The sequence below is a fragment of the Pelodiscus sinensis genome, chromosome 20, assembly GCF_052426305.1.
Source record: "Pelodiscus sinensis isolate ZL-2025 chromosome 20, ASM5242630v1, whole genome shotgun sequence".
Taxonomy (NCBI): Eukaryota; Metazoa; Chordata; order Testudines; family Trionychidae; genus Pelodiscus; species Pelodiscus sinensis.
Window position 1 is genome coordinate 18,833,582 of NC_143071.1, and position 14,485 is coordinate 18,848,066.

At 54.4% G+C, this 14,485-nt stretch overlaps 1 protein-coding gene across 6 annotated transcripts in view; it reads right to left on the reverse strand.

Annotated features, from left to right (window-relative positions):
* The window catches only part of CASKIN2 (CASK interacting protein 2), a 139,230-nt gene that overhangs the window by 69,023 nt on the left and 55,722 nt on the right, over nt 1–14,485 (reverse strand). For all 6 annotated transcript variants that reach the window (XM_075903680.2, XM_089771930.1, XM_075903681.2 and 3 more), the window contains one exon: nt 12,882–13,631. In XM_075903680.2, coding sequence (XP_075759795.2) covers nt 12,882–12,978 — 97 coding nt within the window. In that variant the 5' untranslated portion in view covers nt 12,979–13,631. The remainder of the gene's footprint in view (nt 1–12,881; nt 13,632–14,485) is intronic.

Consider the following 14,485-nt stretch of genomic DNA (forward strand, 5'->3'; position numbering starts at 1 on the left):
GTATGAGAAACTAGAACTATGAAGCGTAAACTTGCTTATTAATCTAGGTTTTCTAGTGGAAGCCATTTGTGCTACTTAAGGAACTTAATGGCCTGGTCCTCAAGACAATCATTTGGCAAACAGCTTTCTTGTTCCTGTAGGCCACAGCTGTGGTTGGTCCTACCGAGACACATGACCATGGCACCCGGTGCTTGAATCCATCTTGAATTTGGTATTTTTCCATGGGAAGGGACCACTGTGATGGATTAGATCACAGAGATCCCCTTCAGACAGTCACCCACTGTGCTGATCATACCACTGAGCCCACCTACAGACCACAGAATCTGGCCCAGCAGGACAGGGTGGTGGGGCACCCCAGAAGGCAGGTGGATGGACTCGGTGGTATGAAAAACATACCAGGTGACAGTTTCAAGGAGATCTCTGTGATCCAACCCATCACAGCGCCTTTAGGCAAGTCACTTACAGACCAGTTCTCTAGTGACACCTCTAATTATGTGTGTCTTGAGCTCAGGGTGCTCAGCGTTAGACCCCTCGGTCCTGAGCAGCTATAGCTGCCACTAAACTTAACAGAGAAGAGCTCAATGCAGCCCCCAGGGCACTCAGCGCCTCCCTGCAAAAGCCCCCAACCCATGTTCCTCATCAGCTGAGCATTCGTGCAGGCGTTCAAGAGATTTAAATGCCACCCAGCTGATTTGCAGAGTGCCCACAGTTAAGTTGTGTTTCTACTGGTGGTGCACAGCCACACATAAAAATGTATTCCACACACGGAGGGAAAAGATTTGAGGGAGCATTGCCCCCAACCCAACCAGGCCAGACCATCTGGCTGAGCTGGAACACATGTCGTGGAAGTGATGCCAAGACCACTACAGCTTCATTTGGCCAAGCACCTTTCATTGCAAATGTATCCCCCCAAAGGTCTCCTGTACAGAGAGCCCATCATGTGAAAAGGCAGCCAGAAGACAAGCAGAGGAATTAAGGGCCACAAGGTAATGGGGGGTGGGGGGGAAGCTCCCTTCAGAAGAGATGTACAGTGAAATGAAATGGGGTCGGGAAGGAATTTTCCTCCAGGGTAGATTGGCAGAGGCCCTGGAGGTTTTTCGCCTTCCTCTGTAGCATGGGGTACAGATCACAGCTGGAGGATTCTCTGCATCTCGGGGTCTTCAAACTATTTGAAGGCTTCAATAGCTGAGATATAGGTGAGAGGATTATTCTAGGAGGGGTGGGTGAGATTCTGTGGCCTGCACTGTGCAGGGGGTCAGACTAGATGATCATAATGGTCCCTTCTGACCTTAAAGTCTATGAAGGGTCAGCGAGGGGGAACAGGTCCACGAATGCGGCTCTGGAGGGGGAGTGTTGCAGAGGAGGAGGCTCTCGCACCTACCGTGGGCACAAAGAAGAGGCTAGGGCTAGGTGAGCAGAGGAAGGTGGAAAAAACAGAGGTCAGGGAGGTCAACTGGTGCAAGCCCATGGGGGGGGAAATAGCGAGCCAGTAGAACTGTGTGCGGAAGGGGCTGGGGTGAAGTGGCCGGGCTTTGTGCCACCTGGAACAAACAGGGGCAGCAGCATGGTGCACGAGCTAGGGAGCGGGCCCTCTGGCAGGCTGCGGTGAAGAGAGCCCAGCTAGATGCATGGGCCCCCCTCCCCCGCTGCTTTGCAATGCAAACACCACCCCATCTGTTTGGTAAAAGCACAAACATGCTCTGGTTCTAGCACTGGGGCAGCAGGCTCCCTCCCGGCCGGGCTGTAGTACTGGGCCACGCATCCCTGGCTCCATCCCTTCGACCCCGCTGCAACCTGGCCACTGTCCTCTCTCTCCAGAGCAGATTCCAAGCCGGGCTTTAGGGAAGGTTTCCTTCCGCCTGGGGACTTCCTGTGACAGGTACAGAAGCTGTAGGCCGCTGGCTACTGCTGCTCTCCTCAGAGCTTGGACGCTGCCGGCCACTGGGGCGGGCAGATCCAAAGCCACCCCCCAGGCCAGGTAGGGGCAGGAAGGAAAAGGTCCCCTCAGCTGCTGCCCCCCCTCACCTTGCCCCAGACCCTGGCAAGTCTGTCAGCGCCCCTGCAGCCCGGTAGCGCCTCCCTCCTCAAGCCCTTTAATACAGTTAACTCCCTGGAGACGGCACGCTGCCCACCGGCAGAGTGGTCGTTCAGCTGGCAGCCTGCCCTGTACCATCTGCACAGCCCAACTGCTGCTCCGGGGCCCGGGGACAGAGAGGCAGGGACCTGAGCCGGCCAGCCAATTGAGAGTCTGGGGCATTTCCTCAAGCTGCCGGCTCTGGGCATCTCCCCTCTACAAAGGCCTTTGCTCGCCTCACAAGGAGGCAGGTACCCCAAAGCCGGCTCCAGCCTTCCCCTCACAGGCATCCAAGTCATCCCACATTCTGGGCCGCTCGGCTGGACCCGGCTCCTGAGGAAGAAGAGGCAGGAGGTGTTAGTCTTGCTTTGCCTCTGGCTGGGGCTGGGACTGGGCCACAGGAAGGCACTTTAAGATGCCCAAAGGCCCCCAACAGTCAGTGGCATCCATACCAGGGATCTGGCACTCCTGAGGGGGCGTTTAACAGTCAGTCCTGAGCAACGAGATGACTGACTTTGCAGTGAGCCCCAAAGCAGCTACCCCTCTCTTCACTGCCTAGAAAATGCCTGTCATCAGGGTAACCTGCTCCCATCAGCTGCAAGGGCCTCGCCTTCTTTTGGTGCAGGTGCTCTTAAGCCAATGTGAAGGAAGCTCTTAAAGAGACAGGCCAGGAGGTAGCACTCAGAACAAAAACCACAATTTCTTCCCTGCCCTCAGCACAGATTCCAGCTCTGAAAGCCTCCTTGTGCCAGGGCAGGCACACTCCGGACTTAACCAGCACACAGCTCTCCAGAATACTCCTCCCCAGAGTACGCATGGCCCAGCTCCGCCCGGCGACATTTTACGAGCATGCCCTGCTAGAATAAGGACAGCCAAACCCTCGGGGAGCCGTGCCAGAACTGGAACTTCATCTTCGAGCGGCAGGAACTTTGTGGGGCTGCGAAGTGCAGCCAGGAAAGGGAAGCCAAGAGGTGGGACTGGCTGTATCCAGATTAGAGAAACCATGGGTGGCTCAGCCCTGGTTTCATTCGGAGTGCAAACCCATAGACTGCAATGCCAATGCCTGCCAATGAGGGGGCAACCATTCAGTAGCAGCCATGCCAGAATCTGCCTACCCAAGGTACCCAGAAAAAACAGCCCTTCGGAAGTATCTGGAGGAGACAATAAAGGGCAGAGCCTTGCAAAGCAATGCAAGGTAGAGTGACCCTGCCCCAAACACAGCACTGCCAGCCTCAGTGCAGGTAAGCACAGAGGCTTGGCTCAGGGCTGCCCCATAGAATCAGTAGGGTGCTGGATTTTCACCCAGGCCACCAGGACGTTTATTAAAGCCTCTCCCCATTCAGCAGGTTGCACAAGGGCACCAGTCTCTCATCCAGGGAGAGGAGGGTGCCAGCTGCCTCTCGGGAACTCCTCCAGGACCCGAACGGGGCCTCAGCCATAAGGCCTTGCTAGCAGCACTCTTCCTGCAGAGCCAAGGGTGGCGCTGGCCCGGTGCCAAGGGCAGCTCTGCCCATTCAGAGGCGCGCTGGTGCCGCTCACCACAGGAGGTCAGGCGAAAGGCGAGCGGCTGCCCCTCGCCTGCCCTCTGCAGCTGGCAGCTGAATTCCTGCACTAACTCAAGGGGAAACCTGTGTGCGGGCTGACAGCCTCCCCCTCTCCCCACGCTTAGCTCCTGCGGCCTCTGCAAAGGCCAGGCACTGCTCCTGCAGCTTGTATGCCGCGAGGACAGAGCCCCCTCGCCACCCACCCGGCAGGTCAGACACATCGGTGGCTTCAGCAAGGACAGCCGCAACTCCCAAACCCAGGCCCCTGCCCCCGTGGAGCTGGGCAATTCTCAGGAAGGGAGCACTGTCCCAGCACCGCCTCCCCTGCTGCCACAGGCCCCATCTCTCCCTGCTTGCACCTGGAGCAAGCCACCGCCAGAGCTCTGCTAACGGTTCGGCCCATCAAAGGCCACCCAGCCAGGGCAGGACTAGCCAAGGTCGGGCACGGCCCCTTTCCAAACAACACACGTTAGAGGCCGGCTCTGAACGGGCACCGGATAGTCACTGCAAGGAGATTCCTTCTGCAGACTCCGGCTCCCGCTCTCCTCCCCCCCCCCCCCCCATCTTAAAGAGATTGGAAACGGGGGGGGGGGGGGGGGAGAATCTTCCCCACCCAGCTGAAAGAGCTGAACTCTCCGCTCAAGTGGAAGCATGCCGTAGGCGTGAGGAACGCATTCCTTCTGTCAGCAGCACCCTGCCCTCCCCAAGCAGCAGCTGGCATTCCAGAGATCCCAATGCAGAGAATGCCAAGCGACCGTGGCGTCTGGCACACGACGAGGCCATCGGAGGAGCCCTCCTCCGTGGGCCAGAGAGGGGGCGCGAGGAAGAGGAGGACTACATGATACACACCCCATTCATCTCCTCCTGCCTTACAGTTTACTCCAGGGACGGGGAACCTTTTTTGGGTCGGCAGCTGCTGACCCACAGAATAATCAGTTGGGGGCCGCACGCAAGTGAGAAGCAAAACAAAAACAACCAAAAAACCACAACATTGGCTCGGCCCCGGCTGAGAAGGACACTCCCACATTCCCCTCACGCACCAGAGACTGCACGAGTGAGCCCCCTAAGCTCTGGGGTGGGGTCAAAAGTGAGGGAGGAGGACTGCTAGGAAGCAGGCTTGGGGTGCTCAGCTCCCTGCTGCAAAGTGGGGGGAGCCCCAAGCCTCAGGGGCCAGATCCAGGCAAGCGGAGGGCCAGATCTGGCCCTCGGGCCTAAGATTCCTCACCCCTGGTTTACTTTGTTTCAAACCTTTCTAGTCCATTTCTCTCCCTCTCGGCCCAAATCATTAATTTTTTACAAGGATCCATGTAATTCTACCATACGATTTAGAAGGCTGTCAAACAAACTCACGGGAAGCAGTGGAATCTCTGGCACTTAATACTTAGCACTTCCGAGACACTTTCCTTCTCTCAGCACTTTATTAAGGAGAGCCAGGTGCTAGCCCATGAAGCCTAGGAATATGAAGGAACTTGCCCAAGGTGACAGCGTGTCAGTGGCAGAGCTGGGCATAAAAACTAAGCAGCTTTTGAGGTTTTCAAACTAGACTAGAGGGAAACAAACCAAGCATAACATGTAAAAGGAAACAACCCTGCCCTGACTTCCTAGTGGGCTAGGTGGTTCAGATTTAACAGAAAAGCCATGATGGAAGATGTAGCTCCTTGCTTTGTTACCTGACGAGCAAAGGCTGGGAGAGAATGGCTTGGCCAAGGTTTATGGCCTTTGCTGCTTTAGCAGCAATAGACTCTTATGATTTCCATCCTTCTTCCTCACACAGGAGGAGAAGGCATTCCCACACGGGGCTGATGGAGCTGCAGTCCAAAGTGGGACCAGATAATTGACTGTTCCAGCTCATGGGACAAGAGAGCCAGCACACACCAGCTAGGAGAGGCCTGGCTTTTAAGCGGGGATGCCAATTAATCATGTGGCCTCTTCTAAAATAAGACGTACATTATTGGTCATGTCATCTCAAGAAATGGCACAACAAGGGGATTGGAGATGGGCCATGAAGGGTTAGGGGCCAGAGAAACTCTTGCATGAAGATTGAAGAGAATGAAATTCTGACACGTACAAAGACAAATAAGCGGGGACACGAAAAAGGTCTATAAAATAGCATGTGACCCAGCAGGTAGATATGTTCTCACTCTCTCACAACCCAAGAATGGCCAACCAGCAAATTTCACATGGCGCATTTCTCAAAGCCACCTCCAAGAAATACTTTTCCTTCATACAAGACAAAACGGCGGGAACTCTCCCTCACAGGATGGCTGGGAGGCAAACGCGATTCTGAGAAAGACGGGACAGCTCGTGGATAATAAGAACATCCAGAGTTACCATAATTAAAGTTAATGAATACTGGAAGAGATACTAAGCCTTTGGAGCTTAAGCCAAACTAACGGACAAGGATTAGGAGGGAGCCGGCTGCAGGGTCAGCTTATCCCACATCTGCCTACTGCAGGGTTCTGAAACCTTCCTCTCAAGCAACTGGTGCTGTCAGGGAATGGATCCTGGACTAGATGGCTTGTAGGTCAGGTAACGTTCTCATAGTCCAGATACGGCACAGGGGCTTTACTGGGACGAGTCTGTCATGGCTGAGAAAAGAATAGTGGTAACCATCCGCAAACGGGGGGTAAGCCCCACACGGCAGCCCTGCCCACATGCCACAGCTGGGAAGCAGGCAGGGGGAGGAGCGAGCCAGGGACTCTCAGCCCATTGAGAAATTCTGGAGGGACAGACTAGCGCGGCCGTTCCCAAAATGAGGCCCATGCAGCACTGGCAGTTCACATGGTGCTCGCGCGCCTGTTTGTTTCCAGCTGCTATATCACATTAGGAGCTGTTAAAAATCCATGTCAAACATCGCTACATAATGGGACTGCAGCAGTTATGACTGAATAGCAAAGGAAGTGGCCTTTGCGAGGAGCAGAGACTCCTGGACAAGCGCTTTATGAATTAGCTGTATTACCCTAGGCGTCCGAGTCAGAGACTAGGAGCCTACAGCACAGACACAGAACAGACAGTCCCTGCCCCAGGCAGCTTACGAGTGCTCCAATGTGCGCGATTCGAACAGAATCGACATCGTAGAAAGGTTTGAGAACTAGACTAGTTTGACTAGAACAATGGTCCATCACCAGCTAAAATACAGGTGTCATGTCTCCGGACCAGGGAGTCTTGTTGCATGCCAGGTCTGGGAACTCAGAAAGCCATTCTAGGTGCTGTGTGGATGGCTAAAGGCAGATTGAAAATGATCTGGACTGCACAGAATCAGGTTTGAAGCCCAACAGGGTGGATGTACCTCTTCATCCTTCCAGGTTAATACTGTTTGGCCTGACTGGAGCCCTGTCCATCCAAGCATCTCAAAGCACTTGACACATGCATTCCATGGCCCTCCTAGGGACTTGGCCAGCAGAAAATGACCTTTCTCTTGGAATCTGCTTTAAAAACCAGGATCCTGCCTGCTCTGCATGAATATCAAAGCTCTTGCCTGGAGTGTGGATTTGTCCCAGCATGCTTGGTCTAAGACAGGGCTACTCAACATGTGGCCCGTAGCCCATTTATTTGCAGCCCACGGTGTGGTTTGGGTTTACACAGGACTCAACACGTGTAGCATCACAAAATCCGCAGGTGGAAACCAAAACAAAAAAAAAAAATTGTCAAAATAATGGTCTTCTGTTGATATGCGTTTTAGTAGTTAAATTCCTGGACTGTCAATGCTTATTAAAAGTGCTGTCATATGGGCAGAAATCTGGTAAATATTGTATAGAATTATAGAACCATAGAGCTGGAAGAGACCTCAGAAGGTCATCAAGTCCAGCCCCCTGCTCTAGGCAGGACCAATCCCAACTAAATCAACCCGGCCAGGGCTTTGTCAAGCCGAGACTTAAACACCTCTAGGGATGGAGACTCCACCACTTCCCTAGGGAACCCATTCCAGTGCTTCACCACCCTCCTAGGGAAATAGTTTTACCTAATATCCAACCTGCATGTTATTAATATCAGCAGAACTGATTTAAACGGGGCCTGTGTGTTGTGTAAGTCTTGCCTTAATCTTTGTATTCATGCCCATCAGTGTGAAAGTAGCTATTTGCATGTATATTTGCATGTCTATGCAACCACACTTAAGTTGCGGCCCTCTGCATGTGCTGTGAGTCTCATTATGGCCCCGGGGCTTCCAAAGTTGAGTAGCCCTAGTCTAAGGTTTCTCCTTTACCACACAAGTGAAGGGGAAACTAATTGACTGTCTCCACCCCAGAAGTGGCAACATTTCAGCTGGGCTGCGAAATGTTTTGCTAGACATTTTGTGATGCTTTAGGATGCAAGACGCTCTATGGACACAAGCAAAGCCCCCTGGTAAATTCACTCACAGAGCCTGCTCTTGTGGCTTGGCTGAATTAAACTCTGTCTACCCTCATAACCAGACTTCCTCCTTTCCAAGGGACAATGGCTCCAGCCCCAATTGTTCTGCCAGTTTCCTCCCCCAGGAATCTCATCTTGTGACACCCCCTCCCCCGCCATCCCCTGCTTTTATTTTTTTTCTTCCAGGGCTACTGCCGCTCTCCCTGCCCAGCCAACTGGCTCATTGTTAACGAGCGCGTCCAGCCAGGAAAGTGATTGATCACTAGGGAGAAAGGCCAAAGCCGTGACGGGTCGTTTAACAATTTCAATTAAACTCTGCGGAGCTGAGACGCTGAAGGGGAGGAGAGGGGGAGAAAGGGAAGGAAATTAAAACTTCTAAGACTGCTCCAAACAACCCCAACCGCGGTTGGGCCCACAGGGAACGGCCCACGCCCTCCCTGGAGGTATATGGTTTGAGAAAGAGGCTTGTCCCACTCTCAGAAGTAGCTACAGCAGTTGGCATTCTCCATGCCCAGGGCTTTACAATATCGTACTGATGTCCCTCAGCCTCATACAGCTGCAGGATTATTGTGCTCTCACCCCCCGGAAAAAAAAATTACGTGCCCCGGGGGCTTTGAAATAATAGGTCCTCTGACCCATTTGTGCACCAACGTTTTCCAAGCCACGCACTGCCTAAGAATATGCACATTGAATATGTAACTGTGTGTCCCTGAAGTTCCCGCTGCCGGGACTGGCGCTTGATTCTTGGTTACGTGCAGCGACTTTTTTTAGGCACAGGAGATCCCCCAGGGCTAATCACAGAGCTGCGGCTCTGAATCCACTGAGACAGCAGAAGGACTCTTGGAGGGATTTTAAAAAATCAGCATCTTGGTCTGTCATATGGAAAGGCGCTTTAATGAGCAGCAAAAGGCAGCGAACGTTCTGCTCGCCCGGCATCTCAACCACGAGAGAGAGAGAGAAAGAGAGAGAGAATCGTAAGGGGCTGGGAGTAAAAGGCTCCTCAGGTGGAAGGACAGAGCCCCATGCAGCAGGGAAAACTTCAGACCTATCCCGCCACCATGTAAGAGACTGAGCCCATGTCTGGTGGGGGCTCAGTCCCTAGGGGCAGCAAGGAGGGGACAAAGCCAGAGTAGGGCAACAGAGAACACCCCCCGACTGCATTTGATTGAGAGTCATTGGGTGATTAAAACCCTAGAAGGGAGGCCAGCCTCATTCTCTCCCCTCCTAGCCCATTGCACGATACACCTCCTCAGGCTTCTGCCAAGCCAAGCACACCAGCTGTGCCAGTTCCTGCTTTACATTATTTAATCTGAAGATAGATTAGAAATTAATTCCTGACTCTCAGCCCTTCCTTAACAATGCTCTCCCTTTGTAGGCATCACTAGCTCTCTCTGAAAGGTAGAGCCTTATTCCCTCCCGAGAGCTGACCCCGTGACCCTCCACCAAGCCTGCCTCATTCAGGTTGCCCTATGACACTTGACCTTGCAAGAAGCAGGTGAGCAGACCTGTCCGGGATGTTCTCAATGGGGCCGGGTTAGTTCCTTGTTCTGACTAGAAAACGGTTTCCAAATCTGCCTTGGGTGCCGGGTGCGTTTTGTTTCTTTAACCCCAGCGCTGTGGATTTTAAAACTTTAACCTCCCCACCTCCTCCTCCCTCGGAGCTTTGCAGTGTCTGACCCAGCAGAGTTTATCCCAGCCTTGTTTTTATAATCCCCAGCCTCACTAACTTAGATTCCCCGGCACTGAACACACAGCCCTGAGCTGCTCTTAGTCTCTCCAAGTCAGCCTCAATTATTCCCCCTTCCCCCTCCCCACACACATACTTTTCTCCTGCGATGAAGCTTTTCAACATGAATTCTTTTGCATTCATGAGAGGAGCGACCGACCGACCCAGCAACGAGATGCCTGTATCCATAGCACAAGCACATCACAGGCCACAGGAGGGAAACTTCCCGTATGCTGCACCCCAGCCCTTCCAGGGTGAAAGGTTTGCTGGCTCACTGTGGCCCATTCAGTCCTTAGCTCCTCTGCCAAGAGTTCCATTAAACGTGGTCGGTTTTGATGATGTGATCATCTGTCTCTGGGGGACTGGACCAGGACCTGTTCTGTCTACATTAACTCCCCCCCCCCCCCCCATGCTTTGGGCCCAAAGTCCATCCAAAATCCAGCCCCCTTCTGGTTGGTTTAAGGCTTTTAACATTAGCCTTAAAGAGCATTTTAGCGGGATGCCTTTGCGGACTACGATTCTCTGCCCTCGCCTGCCCACGAACCCAGACCACGAGAGTCCAAGGGGGACCCATAAAGCAAATTCAGAACTTCCCCTGCAGACACACTCTCAACTCCCAATTGTTTCCCAGTGGCTCAGTTTCCTCACATGCTTAGATTACCCAGTTTTACTCCTTCAGCCTAAAGGCTTCTTACCCACTCAGCTGATTAGTCCGGTTCATTCGCCTTTCCTCCAACTCCCTTCTGCCGTCTTCTGCTGAGGCCCCACATTCTGATGAGCTGTTCCTATAGCTCAGTCTTCCTTCTCCTCAGCCAGCACTCTGGGGCACCTAGAGGCTCTGGGTATCCCCCGTCTCGCACAGCCCAGCTACTCTGGGAAGGAGGAGCTGAACCGGACACCCCACCCTCTGGAGAAGTTCAGATCTTAACCTTTGTCCCCAGAACCCCCACTGTAGGGTAGGATTCACATCCTCCCACTGACTCCTGTTTCATTCCTAATACCATCCTACTTGGGGGTTTCTGGGCCCAGGCTGCTGTCAAGGTCTATTGACACCCTGGTTTTTTGTTTACTTCTCTACATCCTCAAACCTCAGGAACTCCCAGTCTCCCTCCTCCCCATAGGTCACTGGGGCCAATATCTTCCAGGGGTTTCTTCCCTGCTCCTAACCAGGACCTTTCCCACGGTAGGGTTGCCAGGTGTCTGGTACAGTACCGGACCGTCCGGTACTTGCGCACTCTGTCCGGTAAAAAAAAACCAAAAATACTGGACACATGCAATGTCCGGTATTTTCTGATTTTTCTGGCTGCGCACCGGATGGAAGCCTGGCGTGGATGGGGGAGTGGCTGGGAGTCCCAGCAGGGAAGTGGGGCTGCGATTGCAGCCGGGAGTCCTCAATTGGTTGAGTGTGAAGAGGAGGGGAAGCCTCCTCCTCACTCGTGCGTCACCAGTAGCCTGCACGGGGCAGGCAGCAAGTGCCCATGTCAGTCCCGCTCCCCGCCGGCCAATTTGCTCACCCCCCTTCCCCACCAGCTAGTTCTCCCCCACTTCCCCTCCTGATCTTCCCCAGCCTGCCCCCCTGCATCCCCCCCCAGCTCTGCTTCCTGCCCCCCCTTCCTCCCGGCCAGCGCCGCTGCACCCACTCCCCCACCAGCTGCGCTTCCCGCTCCCCCTTCCTCCTGGCCAGCGCCACGGCCCCCCAACCCGCCCCCAGCTCTGCTTCCCACTGGCCCGTTCCTCTTCCTGATCTCCCCGGCCAGCACCGCTGCTGCTCTCCCCCCCACCAGCTCTGCTTCCCGCCCCCCCTTCCTCCCGGCCACCCCCGTTGCCCCCGATCCCCTCCCAGCTCTGCTTCCTGCCCCCCCTTACTCCCGGCCGGTCCCCCCGCCCCCGATATCCCGCAGCCAGCCCCGTTCCGCCCTTTCCCCCGCCCCTCACGACCAGCCCTGCTTCCTGTTGGCCCCCCAATCTCTCCTGGCCAGGCCCGTTTGCCCCCCCGCCCCTTCCCAGCCAGCACCACTCCCTTCCTGGCCGGTCCCCCCCCCCCTTCCATGAAGCATGTTTGTTTGTTTTTTTAAATGACTACCTGGTAACCCCTAGCAGTGATCCAGGTTCTTGGAGTCTTTTTTTTTTTTTTGGTCCTCCCCTCCCTTCCCCCCCCCCCCCCCTTCAACAAAAATTTTTCCCGGTGTTTCTTCTTTTGGGAGGGGGGGGGGCGGGAGGAGAGCGGTGTTTGGTATTTTTGTTTCAGCCATCTGGCAACCCTATCCCACGGAGACATGATCTTGCCTGTTGTGATCTTGTAGCAAATCAGTGCATGCTCAGGGGAGTGACTGCAACAATGTACCACCCACAACTCCAAGCATGGTGCTTCCTACTAATACTGCCTGTCCTCTCCTGCTGGTAGTTCCCTAGAAGGAGAGTTGTGCTTCATGGGGCTCTGTAATTCTTCCCCCCCTCCCCTTCCCAGGGATCCTGCTTTCCTTGGTCTCCACTGTACACAGTAAACCAGTTCCCACCTGTGTCGCCTTCCCCTGCCACCTCCATATTCCATCTAGGCCCTTTTCTGCTGCTGAACACTGATTGGGATTGCCTTTGAGCGCCTGTTCAACAGGCCACCAACACACCCACATACCCAGTCCCCAAGAGTCTCTCTGCTGTAGTGACAGGGGTCGTCTCCTTTTTCATAACCTGGTTACCCACCCAACCAGCCTTACATTCACTCCTAGTCCAGTTCTGCAGCTGCCAGGAAAGAGACAGGCACTACCGACGGGTTAAACATTAACAGAGCAACAGCCTGAAACCCCAGGCCTGACAATTGGTTCCACTTGACTGGCCTGGATGGTAATTTTTCCCAAGATACATTTGACCAGAAGTAAGCGGCAGTGACCAAGGACCCTCCAGCAGGCACCATAAAGGTGGTGCTGCCCCCTTCCCCCAACCCACCTCCACAGTTCAGGGCTCCAACACAGATGCTACCAGAAACATCTTGTACATCACTAGCAAAAGCTGGATTCCCACCCTTGACCGCAGAGCGGTCCCCACTCCAGGGCACATGCGCCAGGCCTGTCGCTGAGGTGTCACGTAGCACGGCCTCAGAAGCAGAATTCACAGCAAGGGACAAGAGAGGCAGCAAGGCCCAGGTTCCTTCAACTCCCTGCAGCTGCATTAAGAGGTAAAAGGTACTCACTGCTCTTGGATGCTTTGACCTTGGCCACCAGTTTCTGCACCCCAGGTAAATCCCCATTTTTCACAGCCTGGATCAGCTCCTGCTCTCGCCCCATCATGGACAGGCCGGCGTGGTTGGGGAGTGCAAGGAAGGGGTCCTCAGAGCCTGTCGGTTGATGAAGCCATGGGCGCCCACGCAGCAACTCCTCCAAATGCGCTCAGCGGGAGAAAGAGCCCAGCAAAAAAAATACGTTACAACCCCACGGGACATAAAAAAGCCTTTGTAAAAAGCTCTCTCTGTTAATGGAGAAAGGCAGCGAGGAGCCACTGTCCGTTGGAAGGGGATGGAGCTGGGGGTGCAGTCTGCTTAAAGATCGATGAAACAACAAAATATTTCCCTCTTTGAGGACTGACTCCCAGCAGCCCCAGGGCCCCACCAGACAAAGGCAGGCAGTTCAGAGGAGGGGGCTGGGAGAGTTTGTGTTGAGAAGAGAGAGTCTGGCCTCTTAGCCGAACCTGTGTAAAGCTCCCAGACACGGAGGGGTCATGTTTTGCTTCCTTCGCACCAGACTGAGCTGCGCTGATGCTTCCCTAATTCTTCCCAAAGGGATTATATGCTCCTTTCCATCGGGAAGGGATAGATCCTCTGTGTCTCTGCTCGCCCCCTCATGCTGGCATTCCTCTCGGTGGCACCTCTGCCAGCCGCGCTGCAGACCCCCTACGCCGGGCAGCGTTCGGCACCTGAGTCACAAAGCCCTGGCGCTCCTGGTACCTGTGAACATCAACAGCAAGGTCAGGTTTCAAAGGCTATTTACTTTCCAGCGTCATTAAAACAGCCCATTGCGACGGCTTCTGTGGCCACGCCAAAGAACAAATAGTTTGACTATATTTAGTCCTGGCAGGAGTCAGCCTGGCCTCATGTGAAAAGGGTTGCAGGCGCACAGGGGGAGAGGCCTGGATTGGAGACATCCTGACAATAGGTGACGGGAGGTGGGGTGGCTGGACTGGTGGGCACAAGCAACAGGAGAGCAGACTGGCCCCCCAGTATGACTGGGAGGGTCCAGAGCACCCTGTCCTGCCACACGCATGCAGGAGGCAATGGGGCCAGCAGCGGGAGGCATGAGAGCTTGGGCACAGCTTTGGCCTCCCCCCCAGCACAACAATTTGGGGGGCTCTCTATACCCTTTCTAAAGGGGGATCACAACCCTCCAGTGAGTGCCCCCCCCCCCCCGCAAGCACCCAAGCAGTGTTCTGCCTGCATAGGGCCCAGGCAGGCAGAATGTTTCCATAATTACTAGATGAGGGCTGTGCTGCCTCCCCTGTCCCAGCACAGCCCTGGCCACGGGAGAGAGACTGCAGTGGGAACAAATTGGTTACAGGACTCAGAAGCAGCCCAAGGGAGCTCCACCATTCTAATGCACAGCCTTGGACAAGTCACTTAACCTCTCCGTGCCGTGCCATGCCCATCTCTATGTGGCTTTACAAATCCCCTCTCTTAGGGGAGCTGTAATTAGCGCTCCCGACCTTCAGATGAACAACGTGATGGAAGTGAAAAGTGTAACAACCTACTTGCAATCAGCGATAGGTTTCAGTGCCCATGTAGGTACCAATACGCCCATCACCTTG